Source organism: Harpia harpyja, chromosome 12, assembly GCF_026419915.1.
Source record: "Harpia harpyja isolate bHarHar1 chromosome 12, bHarHar1 primary haplotype, whole genome shotgun sequence".
Classification (NCBI taxonomy): Eukaryota; Metazoa; Chordata; class Aves; order Accipitriformes; family Accipitridae; genus Harpia; species Harpia harpyja.
In genome coordinates this window covers 7,064,328-7,078,182 of record NC_068951.1, presented here as the reverse complement: position 1 = coordinate 7,078,182, position 13,855 = coordinate 7,064,328, and the positions used below count along the sequence as shown (strand labels likewise).

At 37.1% G+C, this 13,855-nt stretch overlaps 1 protein-coding gene across 9 annotated transcripts in view; it reads left to right on the top strand.

Moving 5' to 3' along the window:
* TPST1 (tyrosylprotein sulfotransferase 1) overlaps nucleotides 1-13,855 on the top strand; it is a 44,954-nt gene that overhangs the window by 29,577 nt on the left and 1,522 nt on the right. For 7 of the 9 annotated variants that reach the window (XM_052803572.1, XM_052803574.1, XM_052803573.1 and 4 more), the window contains 3 exons: nucleotides 10,455-10,505; nucleotides 12,302-12,377; nucleotides 13,406-13,453. In XM_052803572.1, coding sequence (XP_052659532.1) covers nucleotides 10,455-10,505; nucleotides 12,302-12,346 — 96 coding nt within the window. In that variant the 3' untranslated portion in view covers nucleotides 12,347-12,377; nucleotides 13,406-13,453. The remainder of the gene's footprint in view (nucleotides 1-10,454; nucleotides 10,506-12,301; nucleotides 12,378-13,405; nucleotides 13,454-13,855) is intronic. The other 2 variants (XM_052803576.1, XM_052803578.1) reach the window with 2 other exon arrangements.

Here is a 13,855-nt window from a genome sequence, read left to right as displayed (position 1 = left end):
AGATAGTTGGGGAACTGGTTAGTAGTGGAAAAAGCTAGCATTCTTGCCTGGGCATCAGACTTGATTGATGAGCTCAGCTTTTTGTATGTGAGGGTTGGCAGAAGCTCTGCCACAATATTACACCCCAAATACTTGGTAGAATTTGAAGTGACCCATGAAAAATGGCCCAAGATGATCAAAATGTCAGATTTTCCAATTCTTTGCTGTCCTTTGTAGAACAAACAAAAGATGGAGGAAGGTCTGGTGCTGATTAACCTAAACTTAAGGATTTTAGTCTGAATTTAATGTTGTTGGAATTTGGGTAGTTAGGCTATACAGCTGTTTATCCCTGGAGGTATCCATTGAAAAGCTCATCACCATTGTTTGAAATAATTAACTCTTCTATTCTTTTGAGAATGTATACTTTATTAAAAGAAGGTGACTTTTGCTGCTGCAGCAATCATTGGAAAAATTGAATTGAACAATTTAAAACAAACTGTCTTCCACTAGCCTTCTGGTATTAAAAAAAACCTGTTTGGTATGCTGATGGGCTAGATACTAATGAAAAAAAGAATCGCTTTTTGTGAAGTCTCTAAACATTTTTGCATTATTTCTTTTCAGAAGTCCTCCCTGGGAAACTTTCATTAAACAGTTGATCAACACATTAAAGGATGGCAGGTTGACTATTTTAATAGTTGTTAGCTCAGCGTTGAGAAGGTAACCCACCTTTTCTGGTAGGGGTAGTGGTTAGCATTTTATAGGTTTCCTGGTAATTACTGTTTTAAAAGGCTCGCAAACTAACTTTTCTGCACTCCATTCAACCCCTTTAAAAAAAGAAAAAAAAAAAAGTGTTCAATACTACTTCACGGACCCTTGAAAACAAAATCCTCGTGCGCCTACCCATACATAGTATAAAACAGTGACTCAGATCCAAATTTGTATTGTAGTGCAATAATTTAAGGTTGGTTATCTCTTACTGATACAATTTAAATAAGTTTTTACAGTATGGTGACCTTTCTGAGGCCTCTACCTGTGCATGGCAAGCTCAAGCTGAGCTGTAAAAATTGTATGTATTTCAGTCGCTTACTGTTGGGTGGCTTCTTGAAATCTATTTCAGTTGAAAATGCAAGACAAATTCAGGTAATAAAAAAAGTCACAAGCATACCTTTAAAAAAACTAAAGCCGAATTTAAAAGGTGCAAGTGTATTGAGGCTTTTTCACAACTTTCCTTTGAAGCATAATTAGTTTTTTTACTACTGTTAAAAACAGCTGTGAAAAACTGGAGGTTACTGTATAATAGCTGATCCAAATATTGGAAGCATATGGAACACTTGTTAATATTTTGACTGCTATTTTAATTTAATAGTTTTACTTGCAGCCCAAGATGGCGTTTTAATTTTGTTATTTATTGTAGTACTCAGTATATCTTTTCCTAGTTATTTGTTCTTTAGCAAAATTACTTTGGAATGTATGGTTTGTATAGATAAAATGAGGGAGATGTCCTGAATTAAGACTAAAATCCAGAAAAGCAAAAGGAATAAAAACGGCTAATCTTCAAAACTTACAATATTCCTTTTGAAAATGGAGAAACATGAGGCTTTCAAAATGTCGTGTACCCCAAGGAGCTATTTAAAACGATGGCTCAAATCAGTGTTTGAGTTTGCATTTGAGCGGCTTGAATTCCTCCCCAGTCACTTTGCTTTGTTTCCTCCCAGCTGGTTCCCAGCAAATCCCTGCTCAGACCACTGGGTCCTCTGTCTTTCTCTGTGACTATGGAAACATTGATGTTCTGACTTCCTAGGGTTTCAAGATTTAAGGTTTTCCAACTCCTAGACCAGTTTGCTGCTTAGGGTACCTAATTCTCAGGGCAGCAAGCTCATCACCCTCTCTAGAAGTGCCAGTCTTCCTAGCCATTGTGCATCTTCCACAGTTAATTGCCAAAATGCTGGCCACTGAGCTTGGCCTTAAACCAAGTAAGTTTTGAAATAACTAATATTCTGGTTGGTGATCAGTGGGAGCTGACTCACTTCTGAAAAATGCTTTGATTTGTTTTCCCCACAGCTTTATTTTGTTTTTATTTGGGGATGGGGGCCAGATATTTCAGAACACTTTAAGGTGTTTGGGGAAAGTAGGGGGCAGGGGAGGAGAGAGAGAGAAGGAACTGTGATGTGTTAGTTTTGCCCATCAGGGATAGCATATGCTGCCCTGCGGGTTTCCCCTTCTCTGCTGTGAACCTATGCTAATTTATATCTTGATGCTGCTGCAGCTTAGAGAAGAGGGCATTTACTAAAATAAATAAATTTCTTGATCTAGATTTTTCCAGCCTTTAGGAACTGGCACTTGGCAAGTTGAGTGTGTTACTGCATGCTCTTAGCTGGTGAATTTGTAAATTACTGTAGCACTACTTTTGTTCTTGCTCTCTTTAAAATTTCATCATCTGGGATAATCTTTCACAGAGTTTTGTACTGGGTATATTGTTGGAGATGAAGCTGTCCAAATAAAATCTTTCTAAAGTTACTCTTCAGTACATAATAAGAATATATATAAATCTTGCACATAACCATTTATTGCTTCACTTTGTGTTTGGAAGATGTTCTATTATATTTGTAGTGTCTGAGAACTTTAAACTGAACACAGAACTTGAATTTTATTTATTGAAAACAGATGGAAGTTTAGACTTCTAAAGCTGAACTGTACTATGTTGGTATAGTAACCCCTTAGGATGACTAACTTGAAATAATGTTGAATTACGTGACACTTGCTACTCTTGCTACTTGTGGTTTCTTAGTCCATTTAAAATGGTGTGACCTAGCACTTCAGATTATTACCTGATCAGAAAGTAACTCCCAAAACACACAAAGTATGTTTAGAGAGGAGACATTGCTTTATTCTGCGCAGGGTGCAAGGTGGAAGGTTTCCACAAATGGACCACACCTACTGAGGTTTTGAGTCTATACTTATACACTACAGTTAAAACATCACGCCTATCTAATGCATATATTCTGCCTAACTATTGCATATTCATTAAGTTGAGCAAGCATGACGTGTTGTTTTCTTGCAATCATCCCAGAGTCTTCTACACCTGCGCGGGGGGTGGGGGTGGGGTGTCTCTGGTGGTCTTTGGTGGTCCTTTGGGGAAGAATATACCCCTTCTCCTTTTGTCCTCCTATGGGCATGTGTCATCTGAGGACACCAGGGTCTTTGCTTCTCTTGCCAACCCCTCATTTCTCAATGCGAAGGAGGATGTATGTCCTTAATTAGCAAGTCCGTGACTCTGAAATGTCCGTTATCCGGTGCCTTGACTGTTACCCAAAGCATCCTCTATTGTAAGCAGAATCTTAAACTAGATAAGCTTTACCTTGAGTATACATAAACAGTCCTTGAATAGCAAACATACCACACTTCCCACGTTTTAGGTTTGTTTGCTTTAAGCTGTCACCGCCTTCTTATTTGTTAATCAGTCTTTTGAAGGCGTGAGACAACAAGATGAAGGAAGTTGCCCCTGTCTGGCAAACAGCAATAGTAAGGGGGAAGGACTGATTTTTTGGTGTGGTTTTGAGGGGGGGAGTTTTTCAGTTTTGTGGGGATTATGTAATGCTGGCTTAAATTGATTGTGGAAGTTGCAACAACAGGGTAGAAGTCCAATACCACTGAAATTACTGGCAGGGGAGATTCTGGCTCCACCTAAAGATGGAACAACACTGTGTCATCTAGTTCATTGCTATCAGATATGTTAAAAAACAAACAAATTAGTTCTTGTTGTTACAGAGAGTTCTTGTTTTGTATGATTAAAAGCGGTTTTATACTGAATATACAAAATAATAAAATCATAAAGATAACTGGAATGAAAATATGAAAATTGGTCAGGATGCAAAACATACTCGTGGCTGCAAAGCCTCTTGAATGCAGACAGGTCAATATTTTATGACTAGAAGTCTGTGTATTGCCCAGTTTTAGACAATAGGTTAAAAAGATTTCAAACTTTAAACTGCACAATGTCTTTGTTCTAAAATGTGCTTAAATGCTGCTTGTAGAACTGCATTTATACTACACTGCACTGAGCAAAATCTATCACTTGGAAAAGACTACAAATTAGGCTTACCAGTGAAAATACTGTTCAGCAATTTCAAAGCTGCTGCTGTTAGTCCCAAAGGGAAGAACCAACAGTGTAAGGGTGCCTAAAACAAGGGCTAGTACTGGAAAAAATGGAATGGCTAGTGTGGTGCAAAATACTAGCTTCCCCTAAGCTTTCTAAGCAGTTAAATCTTATTCTTGTTTTATTTTTTCCTCTTTTCTCCTTTTCTGTCCCCCTGCTGGTGACTCACATATGTATAGGTTTATTCAGTCTGGAAACAAAATGATTCTCACAAGCTAAAGTAGTGCTTGAATTAGAATTCTATGTGCTTGTAGGTAATGCAAGGAAAACAATGCTCTCTGCTAAATTTGGATTTTTCACTTTAATGTTACCTGCCTAGGACACCAAAATGGTTAGGCTGGTTTTCTGTGCTCCTGTAGCACAGCACAAAAATAGTAAGATGCAACCAGTGTTTGTACTTTGTCATCTTAGTTCTGGTTATGTTTTAAGAAGTAACAGAGCATGAAGCTAACTTCATCTCTTCTTAACGTTGGTCTCCAAGTGCTATGTGGTGTTATGAAGTAAGACATCTCTGACAGTGTGCTCTGGTGGAGTACAGATCTAACATGACTATAACAGATTTTTCTGATGTTTTCAATAACAGAGCCATTAACTTTTTGTTTATCTGTTTTATGTTAGGCCTGACAATACTATCTTTTATGATACTTTATCTTGTCTCAGTTAAGGGAATGCAGAGCAGAGAGAACAGGTCTGAATAGTGTTGCACTGTTGAGCAGATCTCTGCATGTGACCTCCTCAAGAGGCAACCTTTAGTTATTCAGTGACTGTGGAATTGTGCTATTTTGTGTTTTTCTTCTAAGTCTGTGGCTGGTCTGTTCATGTTATTATAATGATCGCAAGAGTCCCTTCCTTTTAGATACAGAACTGACTACTCCTCCCCCCCCCCCCCGCCGAGTTTTAACAATTCTACATCCTGAACATAAAGGAAAATAACATCATGTAACTAAAAGGAGTTTTCATCTGCAAATGATGCAGCAAATGCAAATAATTAAGCTGTCTGAACTGGTAGCCCAGTGGTGATTTACAAAAGTAGAATCACTCTATGTTAGAAGAGTGTCTGGTGTGTCCCTACCAATACTGTGAGTTTGTGTAAAAGTGTATGTCAGCAGTTTAACAGAATATACCGAAAGTGGAGAACAGCTCATAACTGCAAGACTCTGACTTATGCCCAGTAGAAACTGGCTTATTGTTATGTTATGATTGGCTAAGTGGCTTCCTCTCACATCTGTAACATATTACATCAGATTTTCTTTGGCACGTACTTCCCACTAAATGAATTTGTATGCTTGGAATACATATTCCAGTCGTTTCTTTCAACTTCTTCATAAAGTTACGTTCCTTGCCCTGGAGAGATCGACACACGGAAGTGTACAGAACTCTATAGAAAAAGCTATGGTTTTCATCATGACTGTTTAAATATGTGTGGTTTCTTCTAATCACATCCGAAAGCTGTTATCTATCTCTGTTTTATGTTCTGTTGATGGTATTTTCTGCAGTAACATCTAGAGGAAAAAACAGAGTTCTATTAACTCCTGTTTCATGCCTGTTTTAAATTGTGAGGAAATGTCTGCTGCTGCTAAAAGTCGAGACGTCCATGACAATCATGATCTCAAGACTTTGTATTTGAGGTTTTAAAGACAGAAACGATCTATGATAAAGGATGCAAAGTATATTTAGACTAATGCATGAGAATAATTATGTGTGCTGTCAAAGATGTGTAATTGTGGAGCTATGCTGTAATGACAGGCTGTTCAAGGCTGTGAATTTCTACTTATACTGGTTAAGCAAAAAGGCATTTGGCTTTGTGGGCATTTTCTCTGATATTTAAAACAAAAATTGGGGGTTTTATTTCATCTGTCGTGTGACCACCAACAGCACAGACTTTCTCAGTGTCCTTTAATGCCCTCTTTAGTGGGTGTTTTTCTTCCAGCATGTGGATTCCTAACTGCATTTTTTTTTTTCTCCAGAGGTGCTGATACCTTTTTTTTTTTTTTTTTTTTTTCTTTTAAAAACCATCTATGCATATACACGATTAGTAAGGCATACAGAGTTATTCACAAACAAAATAGAAAATCGGGTATGGTTGCAAGCTGTGTTTTGGCAGACATTCATAGGCCTGTCTAAAGTCTTGCTCTCTGTGTTGTTCCTACTGGGTAAATATTTACATCTCAGACGTCCCCTTTCTTGGCAGTTTCAACGAAGAGGTGAAGAATTGCATAAGCCTTGTAAGCTGCCTTAAAAGTTAAGGGAAGTCTGAAAGAGCAAGATGATGGTACCTGCATGTACTCTGCAGTAAAGGATTGTTTCTAGAAAGGGGCTCTGTTCTGGTTTCGCCAGTGTTCCTTTTTTCTTTTTTTTTTTTTTTTTATTTGACAATTAAACATCGATAGCCTTGTACTCTGCAACTTTGATGTTTTGAAAAATCTACCAATCCCAAGTATACTTGCAGGCTAACTTTTAGACAAAAAGACCCATTATCTCTGTGTACTGGAACTGACCAAATACAATGTGACTCTTTCTAAACCAGGCTTGAAAGTGGGTGAACAGGAGTGCTTTAATCTTCTATAAAGATGAATTATAGGTTATGCTTCTGAGTTACACTTCTGTTAAGTTTTCCTTGTGTTTTTATAAGGGTTTTTCATTTATAAGGGTTTTCTCAGACAACTGGATGTGAAACTTGTCTTCTGAGCTCTTTTTGCAAATAATATGCATTCAGTTTGGCTATAAGAATGTGTTTGGGGTTTTTTTTTTAATGGAACAGCTTGAATAGTGCCAACACTGAACAACCAACTGACACAGACTTCAGATTCCCCCTCCCCTTGGAAATCCGTTTGGACTTGCAAAATAATTCCCTTAGAAATGGTAAATACCATTTCTGCTCAATTTTACTGAATTCTTGCTTAGACTGGAAATCATTCAAATGTCCAGCTTCTGCCTCTCTGCTGCCACTCTCTGAATAATGTGTTTTAGACTTAGAAATTGGTCAGAAAAGAATTTTGAATCTGAAACCTCTTAATTTTTTTGGCTGCAGATGGAGTCATTGTTTTTAGAATTTCTGGATTGCAGTTAATCCCTGGGTTTTGATTCAAAAGGGACCACTTACTGGTTTTGGAACTACTTTAAACCAGTTTCTATGCAGTCTCAATCTTGACAAAACCAGCATTCTAGATAACATCAGTTCTGAACCAAAATTAGACACACTTCTGTGTTAAACCTAATCTTGGGCCTATCATTGGTTCGATTTGCCTTTGTAAATTGTGGTGTGTAAATTGTGTTATTTCATATGCATATAATATCAAATGCCCCTGAAACATTTTTTTATTTTTCCAGGCTATGACATTAGTGTCATTGTTTTTTCTTAATATTGCTGATGGATGAATACCCTTGACTATCCACTATTAGATGCTTACTAGGAGTAAATGCTGTTCCTACAAAGGACATTACAATGGTAAAGTTTTTAGAGCAGACATACATATACAGATAGATAATATAAAAATTAGACCAAGTCATAACTGCCGGAGAAGGAAAGAAGACGACTTCCAGAGAGACAAATGTGGTTTTGGTCACTCTGGTTCTGAATCAGTCACAACGTGCAATCATCATCAGTGTTAACTGTTTTTAAGAATTCCCAGATAATGACTGTAGTGGTTTGTCAGAAAAGTTGAAGAAGCCTGTCTGTTTCTTCCAACATCAGCACTAGTCTAATAAAAGATACTGTTTTTTCTTGTGAACCCTGTCTAGGTTGTTCTGTAGTGTTTTTTTGATGTTCTCTAGAACATAGCCTGCATTTTAATGGCTTGGTTAAAAGCTGAAAATATTAAATACGCTCCTTCATTTATAAATATTTATAGTATATCCAGGCTCCAGTAAGCCACACATTGAATTTTTGACCAGTGTGGCTTTCATTAAGGTTTCCATGGGAATGACAGTACCCCCTGGCTGAATATAAATGAGAGCTCTGCCTGTGATTTTGAATCAGCCTTTCTACTTTATCTAAAACATGGAATATCGGAAGGAACAGAATTCTGCAATGTATATGTGTAGTAATTCCTACTCTCATGTTGGGAGTTAGTGAAGCTTTGTTGTTTGGGTATGTTTAACCTAGCGATAGAGTGATAAGAACTGCCAGCTCCCAAGTCCACTCCACATGAGTCATATGGTTTAATGCTGCAGGCCTGTTGTGGGGTGAGGCGTCTTACGTGCAGGAAATTTTGAGCTGACTCAGCTGCAGTCCTAGGCCACTGCATTTTATTGACAAAATGAGTACATCTTTATATGCTCATCATCTATTCATAGGGAAGCAGAGAAAAAGGATATTGTTAATAAGCATCCCTTGACTTCCTGAATCTTCTTCCTTTGACACAATTTGCAAACCAGGGAGTGCATCTCTGAGCGAGGCTTTAGAGTAGCCCACTTTACATTTTATGGCTTTATGGACTTCTAAGTAGGTTTGCGGCTTTTGATTTTTATATGATTACAGCTACACAAGACTACAAAGAACTCATGACATTATGGTGTTCGGTCTTTTTGGTTCAGTAGAAAGGATGGTAAAACTCTTCAAGTATAATTCTTTTTGCAAAAAACAAACCAAACCCCAGAATACTTCCCCTCCCCGCCCTTTGGAATGTATTCCAGTTTAATCTCAGAAGCAAACAGCTTTTAAGAAGTATCCTCTAGAAAGAAGACAATACGTTGCCAATTTATTTCCTAATTGGTCAGATAGTGCAAACACTTGTTTGGTGTGGCTGTTGGTATGTTTGAGGATATTTATTGCTCGCTTTTTCTCCAAACGGCGTTCTTTCAGAATTAATATTATGCTCTGAAAGATTGGAAATTGTGGAAAAGACAAACTCACGAAGTCAGGCTGGTAATGAGGCTACAGTTGTTGTAGAAATTCATAATCATAAGAGTTGTGGACTGTAACTTTGTGACAGCCCTACTAATAAGTGGAGCTCTTCTGTACTCATATATGAAGCTATTAAATCTATGTGTCTGTTGGTATAGAATAGACTATTCCAGTTGGAAGGGACCTACAATGATGATCTAGTCCAAATAGGAAAGGATTATCCCACTGATTTTTTTTTTTAATTTTTTTTTTTTTTACATTTCTGTAGATGAAAAGCAAATTAATGAATAAATGGTGTGAAAATAATAAAGGAAAACTTAAGCCTTATCCAACCCTGTGTTCTCCCTCCAGGAGCTGGGGATTTTAGATGTGTGGTTACAGCCTGTGGGGCAAGGAGTTAGGTGTCTGATCTCACACATTATGTTTGCTAAGTGACTCAGGGTCTAACACAGAGTACTTGGGGAAAATTGCTAGTAATGTATCTGTACCTATTATAATGGTATCTGTGTATCTTTGAGGATTAAAGCAAATGTGTAAACTTTTCTGTTACCTGAAAATTATACCAGCTAGATATGTAGAATAAAGGGATAGATAATGTGTAAAATAGAGGAGACGCTGACCCTCCTTGAGTGTTGACCACTTTAACAGTATTGAAACCTAAGTTGTTAGCATTTTCAGACCTTGATTGTAGTTGCATTGTCTTGATGAACTATATCAAAACTAACAGAACTTTCCTTTGGCAGCATAGCAAGATGGGATCAGTTGTTCAGTGTGACACTTGTGTAAATGATATCTATTTTGTGTCACAGTATTCATTATGTACATCAGAAAATGTTATGTGACATTTGTCGAGTTTCTTAACTGTAAAATATAAATGTTTTGAGAACTGAATGTTGTTTGTTGCCTGGCTGGTATATCTGTTCTGACACAGTCCCTGAGATCATGACAGGTAGCTCTTTTGAAAAACTTCAAATGGAGGATCTTTTAATTGTGAATTATAATTAAGCCTAAAGGGAACTTAATTTATTGAAGGTGCTAAAATGTGAAGCAACAGATTTGTTATATATAAACTTCAAAAATACATATTGTAGCAACCCACTCCTGGCGTATTTAATCATCCTGCTAAAAATCTTTTTCTAAAAGTATAGTGAATGGATTACACAGGACTTAATTAATTAATTTGAGCAAGCTTGAAATGTAATATGAGTTACATAGTCTGACCATTTTAGTGCAAACAAGGTCAGAGTGTTAAGTGCAGAGGAAGCCTGGGACTGAGCATACAGCTGTAGAACTACTTCAGATGACCAAGCCTTGTGAATGAAACTTGCTATTACAAATAGATTGTGCTCACTTTAGGTAGATCTGTTTTAGTGTTACTGGATGCTAATAACCCAAAAGAATCCCCCCCTGCCTTAGCATTTCAAACAGTAGTGAATGCTAGCTTTGAGTAGTATATGATTTTTGTTTTTCCAGGTCTATAAAGGTGAATTTCAGCTTCCTGACTTTCTTAAAGAAGTGCCACAGGTAAGGTATTGGATTAGTTTCCTTTTTGTGGGTGTAACGGCAAGTTAGTATGCAACCTGTCTTTATAAATCACTTCTTCCTAAGTTTGATTTTCTGTTTGATTGTAAGAAAATAGGTCACTTGAAATTACAAGACAATAGCTTGTCCATGGGATTGAACCTCCAGTGCTCTTGCACTCAGCATGTGTAATGCCAGTGTTAATATGGTGCTTGTAAACCTGAGCTGACTGAATATTGCTGTGAAACTCAAGGAGAGTTTGACACTCTTTTGTGTAGACCAAACCGCAAAGTTTGTTATTTGTAGAGAAGCTTTATCTTTTGTTGCCTTGCATGGAAAGGTGTAAAGCAAGTATAGTACAGAGAGCAGAGATAAGTAATGAGAGATTTTTAAAAAGAAATACTACTGTATCAGACAAAACAAAAACAGTTCAGCCATGGATAGTGATGGTGTGTTGATTTAATAATCAAGTGAGCTACTGAACTTAAGATTTTACTGAGAATTCATAATCTGGTACCCTTCAAATGCTCTTAATTGTCATCAGCTACCTAAGGGACCTAACCTTTGCAATAGCAGCTGAAAAAGCAAAATCCTTATCATGGAGCTCTCTTAAACTGCAGGATCTCGTGATACCTTCCCCCCAGCTATGTGAATGTGTGGGAGGCATGCTTCCAACCTCATGCCCTTTCCTCATGTAGACATGATGGAACGTTTGGGCTGTAACCACTAGCCCATTCATGGACATAGGAATTCAGTTTGGAAGATGGCATCCCTTGCTGCTGGGTAGCTATTCTGTGTCTCCTGAAGCCAAGAGAAGACAAGATGGACTTGTTCCATGGAGCTGCCTGTTGGAGTGCTCAGTTTCAGTAGCTTGAAGGGCTTCTCTCTGTGTGGGTTTTTTTTTTTTCCTCTTCAATGTGTAGTGAAACTAATTCTCCCTTCTATAGCCTTGCAGATTTAAGGTCTGCTAATCCAGCCATGAAAAATCAGAGCAGACAGTCTAGGCAAGGAGCAAATAATTTGATTCATCTTCATCAGAGAAATAACAAAAATATTTGTATTTTATTGCTTAAATGAAATATTTTATATGAAGTAAGTAGAACATGTAGCAGTCGAGTTTGTTTTCTGGAGTAAGAGCTGCTCAACTAGGTTTATAAAAATATCAATTTTTATAGGCTGTATAACTCATGGCAAATGTCTAAATGCCATCTAAAGTGCTCTCTACACTGTACTTTGATAGAAAAAAACAGGAAGTAGCTCATCACTGTTACTGTCTCAGGATGTGTTCAAGTAAAGCTAAGTAGAAAAATACTTGGTGGTTGGTTTTGGGGGGGGGTTCTTTCTTTTTTTTTTTTTTTTTTTTTTTCCCCTAATTCCTCCTGCATATACAGGAGTATAGCATTGCAGAACTGTGAGAGAAAGCATTTGTAGGGGCACTCTGCCTCTGGAATTGTATATCTCTGCTTGCATTACTTTTATATTTCTATTCAATTTCCCATCCTTAATGATACATACAGTACAGAAGTTTATTTAGCATGTAGGTGTAAATAGCCTATCAAAAGCAAAATAATTTGCAATGTCTTTACTTTTAAAAGAAAAAAACACTAATGGGCACAAGCTTTCTTGACTTTGGATCCCCAATATTAGGAAAGGACTCTTGGATTATGACTTTTGTTAGATGTAGAGACTGAAGAATACACAGGAGAATCTACCACATGCAAACAAAGCATTTTGACTTACTCCGTTCATTCAAACAAAAATTAATAGATTAAAAGGAAAATTGGTTTCTTTTGTTCCAGCCAAAGAAGACAGTAGAAAGGAAGTCTCGTGGCAAGATAAAATGAACATGGATCAGTAAAGTTGAATAGCTATAGTGTCTGTTTCATGTTTTCAGAATGTAACTTTTTGCTGTGGACACCAAATATTTCTGATAAATCTTTGTGTGATCTCTAATGTGGGCTTCGCTCTCTTACTGGATGTTTGCCTGCTCTCACCCTTTGAACAGTTAGTGCTCATGCTTTGCAAGTTGTGCTCAGCTAATAGAAAACGATTAAGAGCCTGGCACCACGCAGCTAAATGTGCTGTTGCTCACAGCATTGTTCACTCCCAACTGCTGGCCAAAATGTCTATGCAGCTTAACGGCAAGACAACTATTTAAATGTGTGCTGCTTGAAAGTTACCGTCGGCAAATTGTATTGAGAAAGTGTGCTGTAGTTATTTCTAATGCTTTCAAATGCAATTATTGTGATTATTTCAAGATTATCTACAACGTTACAGATAAAGTTAGAGCATATATGGCTGCAAGCATAGGGTGTGTCAGAACAGAAGGAGATTAAATATTGCTGATAAGGATTTCTGGAAAATGCAGGGAAATGAGCTATCTTTAAAATTCAGCACACTGTGTATAGATAGCATGTTAGCAAAATCAGTGATCCTTGATCTGCCTAAAGTATCTGTTAGTTAAATTATGCTGTTTGTATTTTCGAATTGTCTTATGATACATCAAAAGAACTTGGTCCACTGTTACTAGTAAATGTCCTCTTTCAATCCATATGATAGGGAGGTTTCAAAATGGGACTCTGCTAAATTTCAGCAGGTGGATTTATACAGTTAGGTTGGTATGATTACAGCATTTGCCAAACTGAGCAGATTTATCCAAAGTAAAGAAAGATCATCTAAAAAGCAAAAATAAGCTGTGTGAAATAGAGAATGTTGCTTAAACTGTAAAAACTGATGCTGGAGTTGACGCTGATAGTGTTCTCCTTTAGTATTATACTAAAGAGAAAATTAACATAATCTAACTAAACAGCTAGATGGTTTTGAGTACAAACATTGGTGCTGATAATTATTTTTTTTCCTCTAATGTAAAATAGCTAATTTCATTTTAATTATTTACTTCACAGACTGAACCTATGGAATAGAAGATACAATGGATATTTCTTGCACAGAAGGTAATAAGAGCATGCAGTCCTGCTCATTTGCTGCTCTTGATTTAGTTAAGGTGATTTTTTTAAACTTATGTAACTCCATGTAAGATTCTGGGTAAGAAAAATACGAAGATATGGATCTTGATTCAGAATCTGTAAAAATCACATTGAGGTAAGTCCTAGTGGCAAGAGCTACAAAAGCATACATAGTTCATGCGCTTTAAGAACCACAACGCAGTTCTACATGGCTCATCACAATTTGCAGTATTTGCTATGCTATAGGATTGTCAGCACTATTTTAGAGCTTGAAACTGAAACAAGTGCATAAAACTATACCACTACTCATCCAGGCATTCTTTAGCAGAGTTTCCTGTTCATTTTAGTATCTGTGTGTCTCTCAGTACTTATGGCATCCTTGCACAACAG